At 47.4% G+C, this 25,616-nt stretch overlaps 1 protein-coding gene across 9 annotated transcripts in view; it reads left to right on the top strand.

Moving 5' to 3' along the window:
* RERE (arginine-glutamic acid dipeptide repeats) overlaps nt 1–25,616 on the top strand; it is a 223,344-nt gene that overhangs the window by 184,015 nt on the left and 13,713 nt on the right. For all 9 annotated transcript variants that reach the window (XM_061347896.1, XM_061347895.1, XM_061347897.1 and 6 more), the window contains 3 exons: nt 22,194–22,356; nt 24,471–24,563; nt 25,338–25,537. In XM_061347896.1, the coding sequence (XP_061203880.1) occupies nt 22,194–22,356; nt 24,471–24,563; nt 25,338–25,537 (456 nt within the window). The remainder of the gene's footprint in view (nt 1–22,193; nt 22,357–24,470; nt 24,564–25,337; nt 25,538–25,616) is intronic.

Genomic DNA, 25,616 nt, shown 5'->3' with positions numbered 1-25,616 from the left:
CCTCCTTGTGGTACTAACTCAGACCCACAGCTGATACCTGGAGACCTCATGATCTTTGATTGTGTACCTAATGTACAGCAGCACTGTTGGGTGTGGAACTGAAGTATTTCCAAGAGCTGAGTGAGACCAAACCCCTGTGGCAAAGCAGGGAGATCAACCTTGATGTCCTTTATAATAGTGGCGGTAGTGTTGCACAGAGATCATCCCATAGGCACTTGATTTAACCTGAGATATCCAGGAATCAGTGGCCTGGTTTTATGGGAAGTTAAAGGCTTGTGTTAAGCTTGAACATGGCATTCTGTGGTGGTATTGTGTGGTGGGAGGGGCAGGATGGTCTGAAGGGGACAATACAATGCAGGTCTCTTTGGACCAGTCAGTGCTGAATAAATGCTTCAGGAGGGTTCTAGATGGGGCTGCTTACTCCCTCTTTCTTACCTATGCAGGAGGAATGGTAACCTTTAAACAGTCCTGTATGGAGCAGACAAAGGAGTTCTTATTAAAGGGGTTTTAGGAAGAGATGGAGATGTGGGGACAAGTGGTTCCCTTGGCAAGCAGCGAGGTTTGACTGCAGTTGCTGAAGTCTGAGATGTCACACAGCAAACTGCAGTGAAACTCCAGCAGATTTTGCAGCTAATTCAGCGTCTGTGTTTAAACTTGAAGTTTATGGCATAGACATAATTGGCTTTTTTATGCTGTGCGTGTCTTTGAGCCAGACTTTATCCTTCGTTACCCACGGGAAGCCAGCACAGGCTGCTCACAGTTAGGGTTTGCCAGATCGGTGCCTTGCTTACATTTGGAGAACAAGCATGTTCTGCCTTGCTGCTTGGTCTTCTCTCCTCAGCACCCACATTGCTTCCTTATCCTAGGGAGGGGGAATGAAGCTGAGTTACAAACATGCCATGAAGGGAAGCAGGGACAGGTATGTGGCTAACAGAGCCGGGGCTGTAAGGGAGGTGTTGTCCCAGGTGATGCCATTTCATGTGTGTTTGCACAGGGTGTGAGGTTAGCATTTCAAAGGGTGTCGAAGCAGTTCTCTCTGAATTTGCAAGTAAAGAACCAGCTCTGAGCTGTTGAGGAGCAGGGGGCTGGATGGGGAGTGCTTTAGCAGTGCAGAGCAGGTTCCAGTTCCTTCACAGATGATGTAAAGTCAAGGGGTTTGATAGAAGAAGCCGTTTGGGGGTATAAGATTGGGCACCAGCAGAAAGGAAATCATCTGGTAGCAGCGAGTGAAGTGTACTTTTAATGTGTCTTGCCTGCCACACTGAGCATAAAATTTAACTTTCTTCTTACACAACAGATCATTGGCCTTAATAGTTGCTTCCTGCCCCAGATGGCACCGTACGAGCAGCGTCTACAGTGTTCTTTTGGCACAGAATCAGCCCCCAAATACATTATTCAGGCCTGAATCTCCTGTAATATGCTGCTGTAACTGTACTGTGAGAACAAGACAATAACAACTGCGGCAGACAGATGCACTCGTTTTTGTTTCAAACCAGCTGTAAAAAAGAAGCAGTGCTTGATTGCTGTTGGTTGCTGGTGGAGGTGGTTGGTCCTGCCAAGGAAGACTCCCAGGAATTACACAGATTGTGGAATAAACTGAGAATGGGGAGTTAAGAAGAGGGGCTTTTGTTTAAAGGGGCTGTGCCATAGGGGAAACTAAGGCAGTTTGTGAGTGTAACATCTCTGTGAGCTGTGTGCTTCAAGACACATTTAACATCACAAACAGCAATCTGCTACGTTTGCTTTTGGTTTATTTCCCCTTTTATTTTGTATTTGGAAGGAAAATGTTTCAGGTAGATGATAAAAGTCAAACTCCCAGGGCATAAAAATGCTAATGGCTGTGAACAGGTGATGGTAATGGGGTTTTTGGGTAGACATCTGCTTTTATCACAGCAGCAGGTAAGGGGAGGGCCTGTTCTGCACAGCGCTCAGCAGGTAGGAGGAGGGCTGCAAATCCGGACCATAGCCATATAATGTGTATGATGGTGGGTTTATAGTGAGGGTTTCCTTTTCCTGCTGAGAGATAGAAGGCATTGTCAGGCACCTTAATGTCTTCAGGTACATGGAGTACGAATCGGGTCCCTCATTTGTGCTGTTGATGTGTTTTGCTTGGGGTAGAAGGGTTCCCTCTGCTGTCTGTCTCTCTGACGTGGTCCCAAGTAGAGCTTACATTCAGAGCATCCCACACTGCAGTAAAGCAGTTCAACACACTGCTTCACTCCTTGCTTTTAGTCTCCTGAGGAAGGCGTAGGTAGTGTTGCATCAAACATTGGGTATGTTCCACCAAAAGCCTCTTGCTGTTTACATCCCTTAGTTTTTAAGACTCTTAGGGTATTGATAAGTGTGTTTGCTTCTGATTTAGATCTTTCAAGATGAAATCCTTTTCAATTCCCCTTTTCTTTGCAAATGTGAACTTTTAAAGTTTCTCTTCTGGGGAGCTGTATGTGAAAGGGATGGTTTCCTGAGGAATTGCTGTGTTTAAGAGCTTGGAGTCTTAAGAAATACAGAATGTGTTAGGAGGTGAATGACAGCATCAGAAATGTGGACGGTACTGATGGTTTGGAAATCCTTACTGGCTCTGGTCATCTGGTATATAGAAAATTGGCAGGGGAGATTGTTTCTGTTCAGGCTGCCACAGTCCTGTACAGCAGGAAGAGATCTGGCATCGGAAAGGTGCTGATAAGTGCTTTGATTGCCATAGGGAGATAGACTGTGCTTGTTGGGTGGAACACTTGAGTGATTCCTCTCTTTCCCTTCCCCAGACATACGTTCAGTGCTCCCAACATCCCTGCCACAGACGGAACTGTTCTGTGCAATGCCTCTAGACCCTAACCATTGAAGAAAGGGAGAGCACATTCCAGGTTATAAACCAGCTCCTTCCTCCTGCAGCTTGAGCAGTCCTCCCTGTTTAACTCTGAGTGCCTGGTGCCTCTCCCTGTGTAAGGCTCTAGGACATCCCCCAAGAACTCCTGATTTATTTTGCTAACTCTGCCCTTTTCTGTGCTTCAGAAACCTCCAATGATCTGTGAAGCTCCAGGATTCTGGAGTCCAACAGTAGGAGTTTTAAGAACCTCCTCTACTACGTGAAAGCCTTTAACGCTTTCCACATGCTGGGGTTTTGGCCTCATGAAAAGCTGACCTCCTACAAGCACAGTTTGTAAAGCCAGGCAGCCCGGGCCAGGGCTTCTTAATGCTATTGGGAAATGAGGAGGGGGAGAGGGAAAATGGAATGAGAAATCTGGGCTCCTGGCCAGCAAGGAAGATGTGATACAGTGAGCATGTTTCTGTTGCCCTTTGTTACTGTTAGGTTTGATTAGCTTTGTTTCCTGTAAGCTTAATCACGGTGCTTTTCTTCTCTCTTTCTTTTTTGGCTAAGGAGGGGATCTTTGCCAAAGCTCAAGTCTTTCATTACCTGAATTGCAGTGAGAGGGAGCTGGAGAAATAAATCACGCCATGTCCCCAACAAACACATAAAACCAAAAACCACCCAACTAACATTCCCCCCCCTCCATTTTACTATAAAACCAACCCTTTTCTCCCTCCTTCCCTTGTTCCTGCAGCCCTATCTCCATTACTTTCCATCCATTGCTTTCCTTCCCTGAGTTTCCTTTTAGGCCTTTAGGGCTGAGAGTGAATTTAGACAAATGTTTGATGCTGACTGCATTGCTCAGATTTATCCTCTCTGTTGAGCAGCACAAGATAAGGCAAAGAGGGATTTTGCCATTCTAAACACATGCTTATTTCTGAGAGCCCAAGAAGCACATGTGTGACCTGTCTGCCTGGGAAGGTGGTGTCACATACGCCTCCTGACCCCATCAGGGATGCTGGTTGTGTAGTAAGGTGGGTTTCTGCCTGGGCAGCGTTCTTCTCCTTTGGTGGTTGTGCTTCACTAAACCTTGGTTGGTTCTCTGCAGCGTTGGTGTCACACAGCACACTCTGTGTAGGTTTCCTTTCCCTGTATTAGAGTTGTAGCTGCAGTCTGTAATGGCTTAGACACTGGAAGAATGGAATCCACAGAAGTATGTGGGGTTTGGTTTTTGCTGCAGGAATCCCTACCTTGCACCTCCAGATGTGATGAAAAGTATGTGCCATAAACAGACTGGATGCTCAGAGAGCACGGGGACAGAAAGCTCTGATCCCAAATCCCACTGTTAAATCACATCCAGCATGCAGAATTAACTCTGCGGGTTGTATAACTGGACTTTCACCTTGTTATGAAGAAGTGACACGGACAAAGTTAAAGTTGTATTGATTTAACAATTCCAGTTGTGCTTTTATTCTGTGGCATTTGACATGATAGATTTTAGTTGTTGTTGTTGCCTTGGCTTTAGAGGAACGTTCTTTCGTTGCGAGCATAAGAGCTTCTCAAAGAGAATTTGCCTGCTCGCTGTGGGCATGAAGCCTCCTCCCTGTCCTCCCATTATTTGTGTTCTTTTCAGGTGAGTACAGTTTTTGTTTCAGAGGAGTCTGAGGCCTTAAAACTTGTAAATCTCTCAAAACCGATGCGAATGGTTTTCAGCTCGAGATGAAAAGGAGGAAGCTGAAGCGTTGGTAGATTTGAACAAGCAGAGAGCTTTAACCCAGAGCCGTGCAAGGTGCGTTTGGAAATCATGCATATGCTTTCAGAAAGCTTTATTTGAAAGGTCTATAGCTGCTTTTTGCAAGGGCCTGTAGGGACAGGGCAAGGGGAATGGCTTGAACCTGCCAGAGGGGAGACTGAGCTGAGCTCTTAGGCAGAAGCTCTTCCCTGTGAGGGTGCTGAGGCGCTGGCACAGGGTGCCCAGAGAAGCTGTGGCTGCCCCATCCCTGGCAGTGCTCAAGGCCAGGTTGGACACAGGGGCTTGGAGCAAGCTGCTCCAGTGGAAGGGGTCCCTGCCCATGGCAATGGGTTGGAACTGGATGAGCTTTAAGGTCCTTCCAACCCAAACCCGGCTGGGATTTTCCCAACTCATCCAATCACTCTTTTACAGTCCTTATCCCATGTTTCCACAACCTCCAGTCATGACTCTCAAAAACCATGCTGGCATTTGGAAATGATGACTGTAGAGGTTTTCTTTGCCTCAGCAATTAAGTAGCACATAACGAATGTGTGTGAATCACCGCTGAATCCCTAGCTTTGTGCATTTATATCTGCGCTAAAACCAGTGTTAAGGTTTGGGGTTTCTGGAATTACTGAAGTTTCACTTCGACCTTTTCAAGTGAATTTAGGTAGAGGAGATCTGGGAGGTTTTTAAAGCCGAGTTTCACGTTCCATTTTGTTGCTTTTAGTTGTCATCTCGGAGCTGAAGATCCGGATGGAATCCTGCAGGCTGTAGATAAGGAGCGTTTCTGCAGCACTGTTCAGTCTTGGCTTGTCGTTCCATAAAGGTCAAGTCAAAATGAGGAGGAAAAACCAAACCAAACCAACGCAAGCCTCAGACTAACAGGGCTTATCTTAGGAAGAAGCCGTTCTTTGGGCTACTGATTGCTGGGATATTCTTGCTTCAGTCTCTCTCTGGGATGTATTATCTCTCCTTCAATGCCAAACAGAGACCATTGTGTAACTTACTTCCCAAATTCGCTGTTAATCAGCCTCCAGCTTTTGCAACTTCATTGCAGCTGTAATAATCTGTTGGCAGAAGGAAGGCTAATAAGTAGTTTCTTTAATTGGGTTAATGTCTGTAGCTGAAGTCTTTCCAGATTGAGCAGTGCAGGGGGGAAATAAGCTAGTGGGTAGGTATTGATAGCTGCGGTTGCGCTGGCATTCAATTAGACCTGCCTGTTTCTCAATGGTTGCTACTAGGTGGAAGGCCAGGGCTGGAGGGAGCTGGTCTGTTGGGCACTAAGCAGTGGTGCATTATCCTTCTTTTCTTCTTCTCTGCCACTTCCCAAGGTCACCTTCATCTGCAGGATACAGTGGGGATTTCCATCTTCTTTCATTAGGAGTCTTTCTGAAGGGCAGCAGGAAAGTGAGTTAGATGCTGCCAAAGCTTTGTTGCCTCTCTATTATCTTGCCTTGTCTCTGTAATAATTAACGTTGATGGTGCTTGCTTGAAGGCTGTGGGGTTCCTGGCAGCTTCTCTTTTGTATTCCCCAGGGATCTGTTAGCCATGGGATGGAGATGCTGAGAGAGTAAGTTGCAGGTACCTGCATCTCTTCTGAACAGAACCAGTGCGAGCCCAGTAATTAAATCATTTAATAGCTCAAAAGCCCTTTTGGAGGAGGATTCCTCTGTTCGCTTTGAAGCAGTTCAAAGTTAAACAGGGAGATTTAGGTCAGATACAAGGAAGAAAACCTTTCATGTGAGGGTGCTGAGGCGCTGGCACAGGGTGCCCAGAGAAGCTGTGGCTGCCCCATCCCTGGCAGTGCTCAAGGCCAGGTTGGACACAGGGGCTTGGAGCAAGCTGCTCCAGTGGAAGGGGTCCCTGTTTATGGCAATGGGTTGGAGATGGAGGAGCTTTAAGGTCCTTTCCAAGCCAAACCAGGCTGGGATTTTGGAGGACTCCTATGGAATGGTGCCTTGAGAGCACAGTGAGCTTTGCCTGCCTTGGTGCTGGGAGGCTGCAGGCTCTGCACCTGCTCTGGGCCCCCCTGGGTTTATGGATTATGTCAGGGCAAATCTGGCTGAGCCTGGTGAGTAACCAAACCACAGTCAAAATGCCAAGTGAACCACAGCAAAAGCTTTCTGGTGTGCTGGACAATTAGAATGGGTTCAGTTATGAGACCGCTGCGCAGCAGCGTGTGCTTGATGGATGAGGGGAACATGAGCCATCCAAAACCTGTCCTGCTGCTTTGTCTCTCGAGCCTTTTCTGAAGGAAGGCACAAGTGTGGGCTGTTTGGGTTAGCAGAGGCTTCCTTCTGAGTTAGGGCAGTGCAGGTTCAGAGCCCTGCATGGTTTTAAGTAGAGAAAATAACCAAAGCTCTCTTCAACCCAAACCGCTCTGTGACTGTGAGGACGCAGGGAAGTGGCTGTATCTTGTAATGCTTTCACCTTGTCCCACATAGAGGATCTGTTTGGAAAGTCAAATGTCATCTGAAATCTGTGTATCTCTCTTTCTGAGCTTAGTACCTCTCGTAAGGCCAAAAGGAGGGTGTTTACCTGCGTTGTTGGGTGTAGTTCTTTGTGTGAAGTGTTTTCCTGAGCAGTAAATGAAACCATGCACACATCCAGTACTACAGCACCCAGGGAATGCTGCAATTCAGGAAGCAACCTGGCCTGTTATCCCTTCCAAAGCCTTGTCAGCTGGATTGTTCCTCTTGGGGAAGAGCTGCAGGACAATCTAGTAGGAAAGGAGTAAGTTTGATTGTTAGACAGGGGCTTGGAACTGGATGATCTTAAGATCCCTTCCAACCCAAACCATCCTGTGATTCTATATGTTTTCCATGCCGTACAAGTGATGCAGTGGGCTCTGCTGACCTGTTACCTCCTGGTTAATCATTTGTTTCTGGTTGCCTGTCTTTTGAACTCTTCCTGTGGGGACAATTGGCATAGGTTTGGAACCTAACACGGAGATTTTTAACTCTTCATCTTATCGGGGCTTGTTGAACTTTCATTTGAATCTGTTCCAAGCAGTCCATGTGTGGCAGACACAATGACTGACAGCCTAGTTACTGATCAACGTGATCCTGAACCAACACTCTTAACACTTTCCTCCCTCCTGCTGGATCACTGGGGCTCTGAAGACGTGATTTATAGCCTGGTATTTGCTGTAGTAACCCAAATCTGGAGTGTAGTGCAGCTTAATGACAGCTCAGAGCTGGGGGTGCTGTGTCTAGAGCCACGAACTGGTTGGTTTGCAGGGGGAGAAATCTGTTCTTCCATCCTCTCAGGGGAGCAAATACCTGAACTCAGTGTGGACCCACTTGTAGTTAAGGGAGTTTTCCATGCAGTAAATCACTGGGGTTTACTCCACTCTGATTAACGCTCATGTAACACTACTGATTTTAGAGATGATCACTGGAAATGCAAGTGTTGGACCATGGTTCGGGCTGCAAGTCCTAGCTGACAGTGGAACCTCACTCTAAAGTATGCACTTAAAGGGAAAAGCAGGTTAAGATTGGAGCTGCAGCTCTGCTTGCTGCTACCAGCTTCATGGCTTCTGGTGGTGCTTGGTTCTGTCTGTAGCATCTTTTCATGGTGGAAAAGGTAACTTCTGTCTTCAAGCAGAGCCTTTGTGTGGAACCAGTGCAGTTAAAAGATACACAGGTATATCTATGTGGATAGATACATATATTGAGGGCTGATTTGCTAATGGCATTGCTTTCCAAACCTGCAGTCCCCATCAGGAAGCAATTGAAGAGGATTCCAGAAAGTTAAATGTGCAGTGGGGGAATGTAAGTGGTTAATAGAGATGGAAGGAGCTTGTTGAAAGTGCAGGATGCTTCTGTGAGTGGTCCTGTTGGCAAACAGTGCAGCGTGTAGGCATGAAGATTCGTATTTCAAGCATTTCAGACACTTTGTGCCTACAGCTCATCAGTTAGCAATGGAGCATCCTTTCAAGAGGCCCCTCAGTATAAATGTATACCAGCAGGCTTCCCTTTCTCTCAAAGGATGCCAGCAAGTGGTGATAGATCATCTGTTTTGTTGTCGGTGTTTTGAAGTTCTGAACTCTAAGTGGTTCTCTTTTAGTTTCTGACACCTTGGTTGCTGTGTTGAAACAAGCCACTAATTAAAGTGATCACCCAGTGCCTAGTGGTAGGCGTCAGCCTGCTGTGGCTGTTAGACATGGGAGTAGGGACTGAATGGTGCAATACTCCGTGTGTTTGGAATACCTGCTCAGTCAGTCTGTGTATAAGGCACAGTGGCATAGTCCAGCTGTATGAGTGAGGAACTGATGAGTCCTTACTGGTGTAACTGGAATGAGACTCATGAGTGTTCATACACTGGTAATGAGAAACAGGCCTATGGAGTGGAGGGGTGTCTGGGAAAATGAGTGTAGGTTCAGTAGGGTGTGGGGCTGTCAAGCATCATTCAGAGGAACTGGTTATATAGAATCCCAGACTGGTTTGGGTTGAAGGGACCTTAAAGCCCATCCAGTTCCAACCCATTGCCATGGGCAGGGACCCCTTCCACTGGAGCAGCTTGCTCCAAGCCCCTGTGTCCAACCTGGCCTTGAGCACTGCCAGGGATGGGGCAGCCACAGCTTCTCTGGGCACCCTGTGCCAGCGCCTCAGCACCCTCACAGGGAAGAGCTTCTGCCTAAGAGCTCAGCTCAGTCTCCCCTGTTTCAGTTTGAACGCATTACCCCTTGGTCTATCACTGCAGTCCCTGAGGAAGGGATCCTCCCTTGTGAAGCGTGAGCTGTGGTAAGGACCATGTGTTGGAAGCGGCAGCCCGGCTGCGTTATCAGGTCAGTCCCTTGCTTGACAGCTTTCCTGGGGTCTGCCCTTCTTTTTCCTCTGGTATAAGAATGCAGGGCCAGAACAGGCCAGGGGAGGGATTGCTGAGCCTAAAGATCGGTTGTCACAGGCAACCATCCCTCAAATCCCTTTCATGAACGGATCAAACTTCATATCAAAGCTCGTAAGGTCTAAAGCCATTTGTTCTTTTGCCAGTGCTGCCCTTTTGCTGTAATGGCTCTCCTGTCTCCCTAGTGGATAACTGCATGTAGAGCTACAGTTCTGTGCAGAGGCAGGGAGATGAAGATGCCTTTTCTAACACTGCAGCTGCTTTATGTCATCCAGTGGGTCCAACTTCATGAAATAGCTATTCAAGAGGTTACCTTGCTGCTGGTGTGAATGAGACCTCTTGGGTTTTACTCTCTGGGGGATCATAGAAAGGTTTGGGTTGGGAAGGACTTTAAGATCATCTAGTTCCAGCCCTTTGCCATGGGCAGGGACACCTTCCACTAGAGCATATAGTGACCTCTGGTTCTGAGTGGCAGTTCATATTTGGGCTGATGAAATATACCATTACCTTAACATCCTTGTTCCATCACCTTTTCTCTCCTGCTTATGTTGTTAGCATCCCTGTAGCGGACATCCCACATCCAGACACCCCTGCTATGGGCCTGGGCCATGGGCAAGGAGGATAGGATGAACAGCAGCAGCCCAATTCCATCTCTGAACTCACTGCAGGATCATTTGCAAGACCTCAGGAGTTAGAGCCCCAAATCATGGCCTCAGTTACTGGTGCCTGTTTTGTCTTATCCCTAATGTTGAACTGGGGGATCCACTCCACTTTGCACGGGAATAGCTGAGATTAATGCTTGCTTAGAGACATGAAGGCGGAACAGAACTGTAAAGAGTTAGCAGTTTCTTTCACTTTTGAGCTCACTGCATAGGTATTAAAGTAAGCTACAATGAATTGGGCTTTCTAACACTGCTTTACAATTCCTACCATTGTCTTCTTGTTAAATTTTGCTTGCTCAGGGCTTTTTCGCCGACAGAAAGAATTTGAGGCTGGAGGGAAGCAACAATAACTGCGGGATAAGCAGCTTACGTGGCAGATCTCTTGCGGTTTGGAGGGGTGTTGCTTGATGTTCTGCTTCAACGTTCCTCTGTTCATACATCACTCTGATAAACAGGAAAACACTGAGGTACCCCTCAACCCTCCACACTTCATCTGGAAAAGCTACTGGGTTAGGGAAATGTGCTTGGGGAGGAGTGAAGGGAAAACAGCTGCTGAGGGATCAGATGTGGGAGAGACTGGGTCTGTTTAAAATCAAGGCGGCGTGACAGGGATGAGAGAGCTTGTGTGCGAGTTATTGCTTTGTCCATAACTCAATCATAGAGCAGGAACCTCCTTAAACTTGTGTTAGTGCAGAGTGTGGATGGGGTTTGCAGTGGTAAGCTTGTATGAGTTTATTTGATGCTTCCCAGGTGTAGAATGGATGGCTTTGCTTTCTTCCTCCATCTGGCTTCCTCAGGTGTTGGACATCCTGCGACAGAGGGTTTTATTGAGAGGTCACATTCTGGCTGTCTTCAGCATGGGCTCAGAGGGGTTGATGGTTTTCAGCATGAAATACCCAGGTGTGAGGATAGCTGCAATTAAAAAGGGATGGAAAACTGCTCCGTTTCCAGGTGATCGCATCTTCTCTCATTAGCACTGAGGATTATTGCATGAAGTTTGTTGCCTCCTGTGTGATCTTCAGCATCTTCTGACTGCCGTTGTTTTCAGCATGGCTTTATAATCAACTACTAAAACTCACCAGCTTCCCTATGGGTCACGAGCTGCCGAGGGAGGAAGCTGTGTGTCAGGGAGGATAACACACATCTGACAGGCCAGGCTTTGTGTGATTCATCACAGATGTGCCTGGAAAACCTGAAACATCTGTTCCATCGAGCTGGGGAGCACAGGTCGGGGCGCAGATGCAGGGGCAGGCTTGAAACAGCGCTGTGAGTAGCCAAGTGGCATTGCTTGTCCTTGTCTCGCAACTGAGCGGCATTCAGATCTTACTCTGTGTTTAAATAAAAGCAGTATAGAACGTGGCATTAAACAGATGGCTGGTTCCTTACTTACCTTGCAGCTCTTCTTGCCCTATTAAAAGAGGAAAATCTGACTTTCCATTTGCTTATTTGAGTGCTTTTGTTGCCCTGGTTTTGGGGTCTCTTATCTTCTCAGTGACCACTGCCTGCCCTGGAAGGAACTGGGGACTGCAGAGCACAGCACAAGGTATCTGCGTTCTTAATCTAGAGGGAAACCCCCGTTCTCCAAAGGGGTAAGGTGGGGGAATATCCTATCAGGCATCATGGGAATGAACTATCGAGAATGACATCAGATTCCAGTGATGGAATATGGCAAGAACCAGATTGGTTTTGAAACCTGGTATTGTACTATATTCTTTCTTAACCTGGGGAAGGCATGAGGCAGTTTCCTCCAAGGAAACAAACAGCAGTAATGAGCAGGAAGGCAGTCCTTGGTGTGGCCTGTAAAATATGGGATTTACACATTGAACCATTACAGCAAAGCTGCAGTAACTTGGGGGTAGGAACTTCCTTCCAGACCGTCCAAGGTGCCCAGAAGAGTTAAATCATGTCTGTTGGACCTGAACCACTGGTTCACACATGGACTAAGTGATGGCTTTCAAACTGGAGCTTGAACATAGCTAGAAATTGCTTTGTTAAATGTTAGACCCCAGTGTCTACATCGAGACAGGAACTTGCATTGCAAGAAGTAAGCACTTAACCATTTGAAATGATCTTTTAGCTTCGTAAAGAGTCACCCATTTTATCCCTGTGAGAATTCCCACTGAACCCAAGGGGAATTTGCTGAGCAGTGTAATGTCTGTTTAGTGAGGAGTATGAATATAGGGGGGGTTATTGTATTGCCTCTCAATCCAGTGAGAGAAAGCCATTTCTAATTCCAACAAGCTCCCAGTCAGTGTTTTCCATCACCCCATCACTGCAGTGGCAGGGTCACTGCAGCGAGCCTGGGGCAGCCAGTGGAGTGTCACACTAATGCAGAGTATTGATTCCAAGTGCCAATTACATGGAAGTGGTTTGTTTTAAAGACCAGCTCTCGTTATTGCTGTGAAGTAATCAGCAAAGAGAACAAATGAAGCCACCAGTTACAACACAGGCCATGTTTTGGTGAGTACAGCTTGGTTCTATGGGTGAAATTGGTGTAATGCAGTACTAAAAGCGGTTTTAAAGCAGTAAAACTTCTTTAGTAATGGTAAGGCTGATTTCAGGTGTGCAGGATCAGGACACAAATTGCCATGGATATACCTGCTGCAGGAGCATGGAGTTCCCTGCTGAATGGGAGAATGAGATGGGTAATACTTGGTTTAAATGAAAACGCTGCCGTGTTTGGAATGTCACTTTGTGTGTGCACTTGCACATGCACACATTGGTCTGTCATGTAATTAGAGCTGACATTCAAACCACAACAGGAAAGGGTCTGGTTGGGGATGACATTAGCAAAGGCTGTCCGTGGGTTTTGATTGGTTTGAATAGCTGATGGTACTGGCTGTTGTTCTCAGCCCCTCTATAAACCCCATAAACCAGAGGATCTGCTGTGCTTGAAGGAGCCTGTTTCATTTTCTGGCAGCCATTACATGCTGCCAGTACAAAACCATCCTTTCCCAAGCTCAAAAATGGATTTCCCCCCCAGCCACTGTCATTCAATTATCACCTCAGGAAATGCACAGATATAACTGATGATCCCTTTAAAACATCCTGCGGTATTCCACTCCTCCCAGCCTTCATTTTTCTCCTCGCTCCAGTCATTAAATGTAACATTGCCAGTGTATATTTTATAGGGTGACCCTGACGGCTGTCGCTTTGAGGATGTGCAGAGATAATAAGATTGTGCCTGTGATGAAGGGCAGATAAATAGGGAAGTGTTTACGGGATGGAGTGTGGTGAGTTTAACTGCCTTATGGCTTGCTGCCCTCTCACATGAAGCACCGCTGATATCTGTGCTTGAATAGTGAACATCGATGTATTACAGGCACTGAGAAACACATCCTTGTGCCATAGCCAGGAGCAGGGAAATGGGGTTTTGTCCCACACCTGAACTCTAGCAATATGCAACCAAGAAACTTAATTATTGAGCTGGTGCAGAAAGAAAGAGCAGTTAAAGGGGTGATGTGTCAGTGCTTGGCATCTTCATTGAGAAAATCCTGCTCCTTGTATCGTGCTGCTCAACTTGATGGCAGCAGCACTGATGGAAAAGGGGATATGAAGGAGGAAGGATGTGAGCCGGGGCAGACTGTGATGAGCTCTGCTCTAAGAGCTTTTCTGAATCCCTTGCGTTTAATCCATGTGGGTATTTATCCTGCTTTCTGTCCCAGTGTGCGAGCTCCAATACTGAGAGCTTCTTGTTAGCAAGAGACTGGCAGCAAAAGACATTGCCTGAAACAGCAGTGAGCCACAGGGCTTTGATGTGGGTTGTAAAATGGAACTGAAAGAACTGCTGGCTCAAGAAGACAGGAGCTGCTGCCGTGCTCCTTGGAAAAGCATTTCATCTCTATTCTGCGGAGCTTAATTCACCTGGTCCATGTGTGTTTTGTTAGGGGCAGGCCTTTGGGCATCAGCATGTAAGGGAGAAGGGAAAAAGCTGAGTATTTGCATTTTCTAAGGAGAACAAATGGATGCTGAACAGAGGGTTGGGAGGAACCCGCAGTGTGTACCAGCCTGAGCTCAACAGAAGAGGTGCCCTGGCTCCGCAGGGGCTAAATTGCATTATCCACGAAGCATTTTGGGACAGATGAAAGCATCACATCCAAAGAACTGGGCTCTGCTGGAGTGGGAGAGCCCTCTGTGCTAGGATGGGGGCCTGAGCAGAGGCTGGTAGAGGTGTATGGGAAGGCACAAGGTAGAGAGGGTAATCCTGGGAGAGGAAGGGCAAGAAGTGATGTGAATGGGGTCAGAAGTGATCAAGCAAATCAGGGCTTACATTATCAACATTGCTGAGGTTAGACGTTGCAGGTTGGAGCTGTGTGGAAGATAAATGTGTACAAGGCCCACAGGTTCTTAACTCTCTCACTGTTTTGATAACAGCTCGATTGATCAAGAGCCAGAGATCCCTGTGGGATGTACCTGGTGACACTGGCAGTGGTTACGCGCTCCTGCAGGACTGCAACTGCCACTGTCAAAGATAGGCTCTAACAATTAATAATGGATGCAGCCAACAGGCTGTGAGTTCCTGTGGGGATTAGGGGCTCTGTTGATTAACAAAGAGGAGTCTCTAGAGGAGGAAGCCTTAATTACAAAAGCTTTCTTTTCATTCTGGCTTGACGTACAGCTGGAGAGAGGGTCAGCAGCTTTGAGCTGTGGTTGGGGCTTAAAACAATGGGCTAGGGTGCTGTGCCTTTGCTTTGCAGACCTGTTAAAGCTGGTGCTTAATCCCTAAAAATGAAGGAAACGGAATTGTTCCCATGGAACAGACAGTGAGATAAGTTTGGTGATACACTCATCATCTTGTTTCCTACCAGGACATAAAACCGTCATTGCAAACACTGGGGAAGGTTAGGGAATGAAAGACGTGGAAATGACAACTGGGTGTTAGATGTGGCACAGAGACATGTTGACTGCTGTGTTTTGCAGGCTAGGGACAGCAGCATTTGGATTTCCTTGTGGTTTGCTAAACCCATACAATCAAGTGAAACAGAAGCATTCAGTTGAAAGGAAAAGCAGCTTGTATTGAGGGCAAAGGAAAGCTGAGGAGCAGTCAGCCAGTGCTGTGCTTAAAAGGGATGGAGAGGCTGATCCAGGCGGCCTGGTTTTGAGTTATGAAGGAATTCTAAACCCACACTGTCACTGGTGGAGCTGCTCCCATATTTGAGGTTAATCAGTACAATTTGCACTGATCCTGGCCAGTTTATAAATCTCTTTGTTTCTGTAGGCTATCAGAGTTTAAAAGGATGTGCTGAGACTGAATGTGTGAATACTTCATTGGCTTTGTCATCAAGCGAAGATGCTCTGCAGTGGCTGAGTGTTGCTGTGTTACTGCAGAGAAATGGTTGTTTCAAACGAGACATTCCTGACATCCTATGGTAGATCTTTCTTTCCTTTTTAATCCCTGTTCATTGGCTCTTCCCTAGCAGTGGTGCCATTACTCTTTGTGTCTTCTACCGCTTCCAGTTCCCATGGTAGCTTTGCTGTAAGAGCTGGGTTTAGTTTGCACTCACCTATTCATATTGATTTATTTGCTATTATGGGTTGTAAGGAGGACAAATGCATTCTCTGGAGACACTTAGAGGAGTGATCTGTGTTCAGGTAATGTGATGACAGCATTGGGTTCACTGCTTGAGGAGCTTTGGAGTGAAATCTTCAGGTCCCAGACTTGTTTCAGCGCTATCAGGAGTGACACAGGTCCCTGAGGACCTCTTGTACCATAGGCCTGTGTCTATGAAACAAAAGCATGATATGGGGGAGATAGAAGCTTGCTCTTGTTTAGGTCTGTAGAGGACTGAGCAGGGTGGCAGTGCTCATACAGCACGAACTATTAGAAAGCATAAAGCTGTATCCCATTGCAGGCTTTTCCCACAAGAAAATGAAACCCAGAGGATACAGATGGAGCCTCAGCTGGATCCCAAGAAGTTCTGTGATTCTTCCTGTACTGGGAGTAAATTGACAGCATAAACCCAAGGTGTTCACCTACGTTTCTTACATACCTATCTCCTGGTTTGATTCCCACTTGGCCAACCTGTTCTGCAAGGAGGATCAAGTAAGAAATGAGAGCAGTTAAAAGAAGGAAACAGAGCATTAGGATAGCCAATCTCCTGAAGTTCTTAGCAGAGACCAGGGAGAGAGGACTGTTGCCATCCAGAAGATAACGGATAGCTAGAGGAGCTGCTAGATGAAATGCCTATACTTGTAACATATGCTGGAGAATTGAGACCTGCAGGATATTCCTTTGGGAGCATCCCACAGTATTTAACATGGGGCGTTGTTTTTGTAGCGTTAGGAAAATACTGCTTGAGTTTTAAAAGCCTCTCTTATACTGTCAGTGATGTCTCAGATCCTGCAGCGTTCCTGTGCACCCAAGGTGGGCATGAATCAGTGCGACTGAACAACCTGCTCAGGCTTACTGCCTAATTAGAGCATGTGCAAACCTATTTGTGAGAGCTGGCAGAGGCACGGAGACCAAGCTTAACGTGGTAAAAACACCTTGCTTCAGCTCTCCTGGGCTGCTCAGTCTGGTCTTCCTCTTCCCTGCTGCATGTTTTCAGTACTTCAGCCTGTTCATACCGAGAGGTCCCAGTTTGCTCTCTGGATATAGGTTCGTCGCAAGAATAGACACTGTCCCGTTCCTACCTGGATATGGTAGGCTGTGCTGCTCAGGTCAGAGGACTTGTTTCATAGGATCATGGAACGGTTTGTGTTGGAAGGGACCTTAAAGCCCATCCAGCTCCAACCCCTGCCACGGGCAGGGACCCCTTCCACTGGAGCAGCTTGCTCCAAGCCCCTGTGTCCAACCTGGCCTTGAGCACTGCCAGGGATGGGGCATCCTGCCTCTGGCACATAAGCAGAGATTGAAGGATGTGCTGAATCTCGAGGTGTGCTTGCATACATCTGTGCCTCTTATATTAGCAACTTTGGGTCGGGAGATGTGTGTGATCAAGGGACTGATACCTTCAGTTTTAGCTCCCAGTCAGTCTGTGGCAATGTTCTGGTTCATTCTGTGCAGTCTCAGGAAGGAGCCTGGAGGTGACAGGCAGATACCCTGGTCTGTACAGAAGGGGTGCGCTGTAAAGCTCCCACTGCACAGCTTTGCACATGGAGTCTGTCTCCTTGCTGTCCCTTTGTTGTGACCAAGCCTGTTGAAGCCAGGGGGTTCGGTGAAGGAGGGAGGCCTGGGGACAGTGGGTTTATGACAGGGCTTCACTAATAGGGAGCATTAACTAAATGGAGTTGACTTAATAAAATCTTGATGCATTCCAGGAAGATGGTGAATTCATTAAGGCCACAGCTGGACAAGCTGTTCCCCTCTGCTCTGCCATGACTGGTTTATAGCCACTGAAGAGAGTTGTCATTTACCTTCCGTGTTTAATTACTGTAAAGCTATTCCCCTCCCCTGTGAGATGCTTTTTTTCCTCCCTGGCAGAGCAAGGCTCTGGGGAAATTAAACAGCAATTATTATGTTTGCTCACTCTGTTATAGCATAACAGATACTTGAAGGTAAGTTGATGTGTTTGTGTGATTGGCTTCCATAGGAGCAGCGCCTGCTGCAAGCAGGGCTTGGCAGAACCTCTCAAACCCAGCAGCGCGCACACAGTGTTAATCCTCTGTGTACCTAAGGCAAGACTAAACACAGACCTGGGGCACAGCTTGTGTTGTGTACTTTCCATTTGAAAACTACTGATAAGAAGTGAGAAAACAGGACATGCAGCACCGGCTGGAGCTCTGGTTGGTTTGTTGAGGCTATGGAAGAGGTGTTTGTAAGGCCTTGTCCTGGTGTTCTGAGATACAGCTTGGAGAGCTTGATAGGGATGCAAAACAATATGGGTGAGAGCAGTGGGTGCAGGTGGTGGGAGGGGTAAGAGAGTCACAGCCTGGTTTAGGCTGGAAGGGACCTTAAAGCTCATCCAGTTCCAGCCCCTGCCATGGGCAGGGATCCCTTCCACTGGAGAAGGTTGCTCAAATAATGCATCTGCTCAGAGCTGCACTGCTTCCTGGGTTAAAATGCAGCCTAGCACTGACCAGGTTCCACCAGATCTTGCTGCTAGATATAAGTTTAATCGGATGTTAACATAGCAAAATGGAGTTGTGTTTGCAGAAGAGAGGTGGTGGTGAATCAAGTGGAGGTGAGGCTGCTACTACGAGCAGCTAAGCAGATTGGGAGAGAAATGAATCTTCTACCCACGCTGATGTAAAAGCTGTTTCTTGATGGAGCTGGTCCAGAAGGGCACTAAAAGCATCTTTTCTTGGATGTGGCACAGTACAGGAATGAGAGCTGCTCATTTGCAGCGTGGTTTTGGACTGTATGTATGGGGTTTGCCTTCTGTTGGTGAGTGACATCAGTGGACAGTTGGATCAGCAGCATCACTATCGGGGCATGAGAGACAAGGTGGGTTTCAGGGACAGGAGGCATTAATGCCTTTGGTGAAAGGAGCAGTGATTTGGACATGGAAATGCTTCCTGCTGGAAGGTTGCCTCAGCACTGGCTGTGTTACCTCCAAACATCTGGAATGTGATGACTGCTCTGATTCATTAGACCGAGGAATGGTTTTGCGTGTGCTCCGAGGGACTGCTTCATTGAACACTCATGTTTCTCATTTGTGTTTGCACTGGGGTCATCCATGTACATGCAGCCCTATAAAATCAGGCAGAGACCTCACCACAGGCAGTAGCTGTAGGCCTCACCCCTTCCTTCCTTTATCCCTGAAGTTTGGAAGCGAAGGGGATGTCACTCAGATGCCGAGTGCGTGCAGAACGGTGCGCCCTGCTTCATCTGGTGTGGTTTTAGTGCAGATGTTGCCAGCAACACCCAGTGCCTGGCACAGAAACCTTCCAAGAAGCCATCCCATATACCTGCAGGTTGTTAGTGAGGGCTGTTCCCCTGGGTGCAGACCTGCTACCCAGAAAGTCCCATTCGGAGCAGCTGCTCCCAGTGGGTGCCGGTGCTCACCGTGCTGGTTGCGCTCCCAGCGCAGGGATGCGGGATGCGTTGACTGCGAGACCTTGTGGCAACAAAATGATCATTACAGGCCATTCATGTCAGCAGCGTTTATGCTTTTCTGTTTGCTTGCGAGCAAAACCAGCAGCTAATTTGCAAGGCTGCCTTTTGTAAGAGGGCCCTTTGATCAATGCTTGCCAGTGTTAATGTTTCAGTAGGCTATTGATTTCTGCAGCAGCTTTTGTTCCCTGGATTTATGCGCGATGGGTTTGGGCAGCACACGCTCTGCATGTTTGATTAAAGTTCGTTTGACTTCGCTTGCAGTGGAGCTGGAGGCTGCTTTTACTCCCTGTCTGCTTTCCTGACTTACTCCTTTGTGCTCCAGCTTCTGCCCCCCATGCAGTCACCAGTATGCTGTTTCTAATCCTTCCAGACTCACTCCACTCCAGCATTTAATCCCTTTGGTAGACAATATAATATTAGATAGCCAGGCAGCTGGGAAGATCCGGCATGGAATTTTGGGGGTGTAGGATACATCTGTGTGCACACAACATCAGCGTTCTCTTGTCTGTGTGTCGTCTCTGACTTGTTCTTGTCTATCTTTGTCAGTTGAGTCATTTACTGAGTCATGGAGCCGTGCAGTCTGGTGATGGATTGGAAGTGCAGAATCACCTTTAGTCCTTTAAGATAGCCAGGTCTCATAGAGGGGGGGAACTAGTTGTTGAATAAACTTCTATTTCAGTTTGATGCATTGTGACAGCAGGTTTAGGAGGCTCTCAGCATTATGATCATTAACTTAGTCTTTTTTATGATAGACACCATTTCTTCTTTAAGTGTGGTTTATTATACAGCTCATGCATAAGCTGTTAAACTTGCCTCTGGGCCTGAGGGGTTTGCAGTGTGTAAATAGAGCTCAAATCGGTTCCCATTTTATGATGGGAGGAAAACAGATTGGTTTGCTCTCTGCCGTTGCCGTGTGTCACAGGACACGTTAATTCCCTGACACAAAGACATGGGATTTACTTGCTCCTGGTGCTGACACCTCAGCTTTGACAGAAATGAGTCTGGAGGTAAAACGCATCTGGTTTCGTTTGCAGGAGACTTTTTGCCTCTGAAAAGCATTTGCATGAGCTGCTCTGCAGAGCTGCTGGTGCAGGTCATAACCCTGCTTGACAAACAGTTGTGCCTGATGGACTTTGAGCCCACTCAAGGGACTCCGAGCAAAATGGCATTTCTAAAGCAAACAGGCAGCAGCAGAGCAGGGCGCTGGGTGTCAGAACACGCTGTTCTTCCCGGGCTGGCATAGCTGGGATGCTCATCTCCAGCCTGCACCCGCCTTTGCGCTGAGATTCTATTCAGGGAAGAGTTTGGGCTTTGGTTTTGTGGGGTTGGGTGGGTTGGGGTTTAGGGGGTTTGTCCTTTACAAGCAACAGTTGTAAGTGATGATCTCTGCTCTGGAGCCAGGCTGAGAGAGCTGGGCTGGGGCAGCCTGGAGAAGAGAAGGCTCCTGAAGGGGAGACCTTAGAGCAGCTCCAGTGCCTAAAGGGGCTGCAGGAAACCTGGAGAGGGGCTTGGGACAAGGGCCTGTAGGGACAGGCCAAGGGGAATGGCTTGAACCTGCCCGAGGGGAGACTGAGCTGAGCTCTTAGGCAGAAGCTCTTCCCTGTGAGGGTGCTGAGGCGCTGGCACAGGGTGCCCAGAGAAGCTGTGGCTGCCCCATCCCTGGCAGTGCTCAAGGCCAGGTTGGACACAGGGGCTTGGAGCAAGCTGCTCCAGTGGAAGGGGTCCCTGCCCATGGCAGGGGTTAGAGCTGGGTGAGCCTTAAGGTCTCTTCTGCCACAAACCACCCTGGGATGATGAGGTGATTCTGCTCACTCTTTCTTCCTCCTCACCCAGCACCTCTGAACAGGGTTTGGTGTGGATGATGTTCACGTCTGCAGTAGCAGATCAGTGGCATCACTCCCAGCCTGTAGCAGTGCAGGTTCAAAATGCATCTATTCTGTCTATTGCCAGAAATCAAAGCTGTGGTTAAATTCTTTTTGTGGTGATTCTGTTTTGAAATTAAGCACTGGTAAAACTCTTAAGTGTCTTAAACGTCGGCAGTTAATGCCTACAACAACATCCTCCTTTTGTCTTTCAAGTGTTTCGGTGGTGCAGGTATTAGTTGTGGCTGTAATTGCTTGTTTGAGGCCCTTGGGAGAGTTTAGATGAAGGGTGTGTCTTTATTAGAGTTAACTCGAGTGATCTGCCCTGAGTCTGGGCTGCAGGATTTCCCCACAGAGGGAGCAGGCTGAGGTTACCTTGTTTGATCACATAAAACACAGTTCAAAGCAGCCCTTTTTGTGGGCAATCCAGGGCTGTTTGTTCTGATGTTGATTTTCTTTTTCCAAGGGGCTGGTTTAGAACTTCTTCATTTTTTTCTCTCACAACTTAAAAGAAAACAACACCTTTTACCTTAGAGGCAGACAAGTCACCAGGAAATGATGGGGTTTCAAAGGAAGAGAAAAGAGATTAAAACCACATGCCGTTCTTTGGTTCGGCAGTGCATCCGCTAGCTTGAATGGCAGCTGCTCCAGCGTTTGAACATCAGCCAGCTTCATTATGCTGTGAAATTATCCCTCATTTCTCTAGGTGTGCTCTTTTAACTGCTTAATTAATTTAGATGTGGGCCTCTGTATTCAAATTAAAACCCGATTTACGGTAGCAGGGATGGGGTATGGTTAGGGAGTCCTTGTTGAATGCAGTCTTCAATGGGAGCGTTGCAGTGGAGGCTGACAAAATGGCAGGGTCTGTTTGAACTGCTCCTCGCTCTGTCTGTAAGCACCACAGAGGGCTTACAGCAGTTATTTGTTGTCACTGGAAGGTGGTGCCTCTGGACACAGCTCCTGAGCTGTGCAGAGGTGTCAATGGGATGCTGGCAGCAAGGCGAGGGTCCCCTCTCCGAATCACCAGCATCCAGCTGGATTCATGCTTCCCGACCTCTTTTCCTTTCTAGGGGCCAAGGGGAGGACTGAGGGGGCTCCCCCCCTGCAAAAGCAAAGATTAAAATAATGAGGGTTTTCTCTTTTTTTCCTGCCTTATCTAAAGAATTCTTTTGTCTGGCTGAGAGACATCATTGGCGCTTCCTGCAGACAGCAAAAGGGAGGCAGAAAAGGCTGACGAGTCAGATTTGCATGCCCCTCTAACATACTCCTTCTGTATTCGCAGGGAGAACTAATCACCTTCTATTACTATTGGAAGAAAACCCCTGAAGCAGCGAGTTCTCGAGCCCACCGTAGGCATCGGAGACAGGCTGTGTTTCGGAGAATTAAAACTCGAACTGCTTCCACTCCAGTCAACACTCCCTCCAGGCCCCCCTCCAGTGAATTCTGTAAGTGGAAGCGAAAAGCAATGCATTTATCTTTGTTTAGATGCAGGGAGCAACAGTAATGTAACGGTGCTGTACCTTGGAGTGACTGAAGCAAGGAAATGGGAGTTCAGGCACTTGCCCTCTCCTGTTCCTGTACCATTATGCTGGAATGTGGTAGGCGTCTTTGATCACCAAATGCTTTGTGCACTCCTTGAAACATAAAAGCATCCTGTAAGGATGGAAATGTTGCCCTGGTACTGAATTTCCCTATTCTTTTCTTGGGTTTATGGTGTATTTTCTCCAGGCTTATTACAGTGATGGGAATTAGAAAATGCAAAAAGAAGGAAGTGCTTCATCCCTTTGGAAGGACGTCCCTTTCATCCTTCCTTGGTGATGCGTGCCTCCTCCTTGATCTCAGGCTGTGTGCTGCAGCCAGGCCTCCTGTATCTTAACGCATCTTGGAAGATGCACCCTTGACTGAAGCACAAGTGTCTAAACAAAGAATAGTTATCCAAAGCAGTTAATGCCCTGCTTCGCAAAGGGCTGTGATTAGCAGTGCCCATATGGATGTATCAGCCTTTATCCTTATGGAAAAGGCTTGTGTTCCTTGTGAGATTTAAGACTTTCTATGGACTAAACCCAGCACATTTCATGTGCCTCCTAAAGAAAATGACTGTGTAAAGGCAGGAATTGTCAGACTTTGACTAATAGGGGGAGGTGGAGGATGTGGTCAGCAGGCAGGACAGGGAATACTGGAGGGGGCAGTAGGGAGGTGGTAAGCAAGGGCTGTTAGCTTTGACTTGCTGGAATTGATGGGATTTATCACTGATTTCTGTGTGCACAAGAAGTGAGGATCCTGACTGCGCAGCTCGATCCAAGATACTCAGCACTTCAGAGCACATGTGGCTGGAAGGACCCATCCATATGGATCCGACTGCAGGATGAGAATACAAATCAGTTTAGTAAAGGAAAGCAAGTCTTAGCCTGGTGGTAATTCTGCAGTCAGGGCTTAAACACCTGCAAGGCTTAATGTAGAAACCATGGTGATGCTTGCAGCTACTGTTGGTAAATGGGACCCTGTGTTAATTTGAAGGGTAATGAGTTGATGACAAAGGCTTAATGGCAAGTACTGTAAATCCCTCCCTCTCTAACCTGCATGTATTACAAAACACCCCCTTGCAACCTTCAGAACAACAGTATTCTTGCATCAAGGACTTCTCCTCTAATTAAAGATTTGAACAAAAGGAGCCACAGGGCTTTCTGCTGGTGACAAATTACAGACCTGTGATGCTGTGAATTTATAGTGGCGGTGCTCAAAATGCAGTGCTCAGGGAGCAAGATTCACTCCTGAGTTGGTTTAGAAGATGGGAGAAGATCCAGTTTCTGTCGTGTCTGCAGATTTTCTGTGGTTTGGATGGGGCTGTTTAGCTCCCAGCCGTGCAGTTGGCCACAAAGGGAAGTGACCCTGTCCATCTTCTCCATGTCTTTGAAACATGACATGCTTGAAACGTAAGTTTGGACGTGTTAACTCTTAAGGAGCCTTGCAGTAAGGATTGGAAGCTGGTAGTATCCTTGTAGTACCTCTCCTCCACAAGAATCACAGCTTGGTTTTCAAACAGGTACATTACATCTTCCACCCACAAAGCACATATAGCCACTAACAGAGCGGAGCAGCAGTGACCATCTGATTTAGGAGTCTAGAAACAGAACAGAAACCAGAAAAGCCACCACAGGTTCTGTCCATGGACTTTACCAAAGTAGGGTTTAGATATAGAACGTTTGCTTTGAAACTTGACCAGATACTAGGGAGAAACCTCCTTTCTCTTGCAAACTGTGCTTCTGGAGCACAGCCTCTCTAAGCTTGAACAGTATTCGAATGACAACTGCAAAACTACCGTGTACTGGATCAGAAGTTGTGTGAATTGTATCACTTGGTGCATTCCTGGAATCCTCCCTTAGTCTGGATGTGGTTTGCAAACAGCCATCCAAGGCAAGGCAGTTGTAGGATATCACCGGATTTGTGTAAGAGCTGCCATTAATGGTTATTGTAGCCAAGGAGGAGGGAGGAAAGAGAAAATCCTGCTGAGTTCTTATGTTCCATTTTCCTCTTGTTCCCTTGTTCTTTACCTCTTCAGTGGACTTGAGCTCGGCCAGCGAAGATGACTTTGACAGCGAGGACAGCGAGCAGGAACTGAAGGGCTACGCCTGTCGGCACTGCTTCACCACCAGTATGCACCTGATTCATTGCTGTATTTCTGCCCTTCTGCTGCTGCCTATTTAATGCAGGTTCATTCAAGCAAGAGCAGCTCATTTGCATGTACAGCTGTGCAAAAAGCTGTGGGGTTGAATCAGCTGAAATATGCACCGTTCCCAACAGAGTTCATCATGCTTTGCCATTGCAAATTAATACTGCAGTGACAAAGGAGACTTCTGAGAGGTAGACACTTGTACAGGAAGAAATCTGCATAATCCATAGCATATATAATCAATTTGTGATACAGGAAATCAATAGTGGGCTGTGACTGTCACACACAACATTTCTTTATGCTGCATTGAATCTCTTCTGCATTCCTGTGGGTATCCCAGAAGGTTGTCTGGTATTTTGGGTGCATACATGGCATGGCAGGTTGGATATAAGGAAGAAGTTCTTTACTGTTAGAGGGGTGAGACACTGGAGCAGGCTGCCCAAGGAAGCTGTGAGTGCTCCATCCCTGGAAGTCTTGGGGCCAGGTTGGATGGGGCTCGGAGCAGGCTGCTCTAGTGGAAGGTGTCCCTGCCCATGGCAGTGGGTTGGACCTGGATGAGTTTAAGGTCCCTTCCAACCCAAACCACTCTGTGATTCTGAGTTGCTTCATAAACAGAGAGTTTGTAAACTGAGTATTATTGAAGATGTGCCCACAGGAAAGCAGCTGCATTTCCAATTGCATGCTTTTTGAATGATGCAGTGTGGTTGTGCTGTCTGGTCCATCGTGTCTCTGAGCTGTTGCTTTTCCTGCCCTAAGCCTCCAAGGACTGGCACCACGGCGGCCGAGAGAACATTTTACTGTGCACTGATTGTCGCATTCACTTCAAGAAGTACGGGGAGCTGCCACCCATTGAGAAGCCCGTGGACCCTCCACCCTTTATGTTTAAGCCTGTCAAAGAGGAAGATGATGGACTTAGTGGAAAGCATAGCATGAGGACAAGGAGGAGTAGAGGCTCGGTAGGTTAACACTTTGCATTGCAGCTCCTTCTGTAAAGGGGAGGGATTGTCTGGGAAGGGGAGTTCAGCTCCAAATATG

Source organism: Neopsephotus bourkii, unplaced genomic scaffold (assembly GCF_033783945.1).
Source record: "Neopsephotus bourkii isolate Nb327-2 ecotype Australia unplaced genomic scaffold, CSIRO-AGI_Nbou_v1 NB_333, whole genome shotgun sequence".
In the NCBI taxonomy this organism is placed as follows: domain Eukaryota; kingdom Metazoa; phylum Chordata; class Aves; order Psittaciformes; family Psittacidae; genus Neopsephotus; species Neopsephotus bourkii.
The sequence above is the reverse complement of the archived record's forward strand: the minus strand, read 5'-3'. Positions and strand labels throughout refer to the sequence as shown.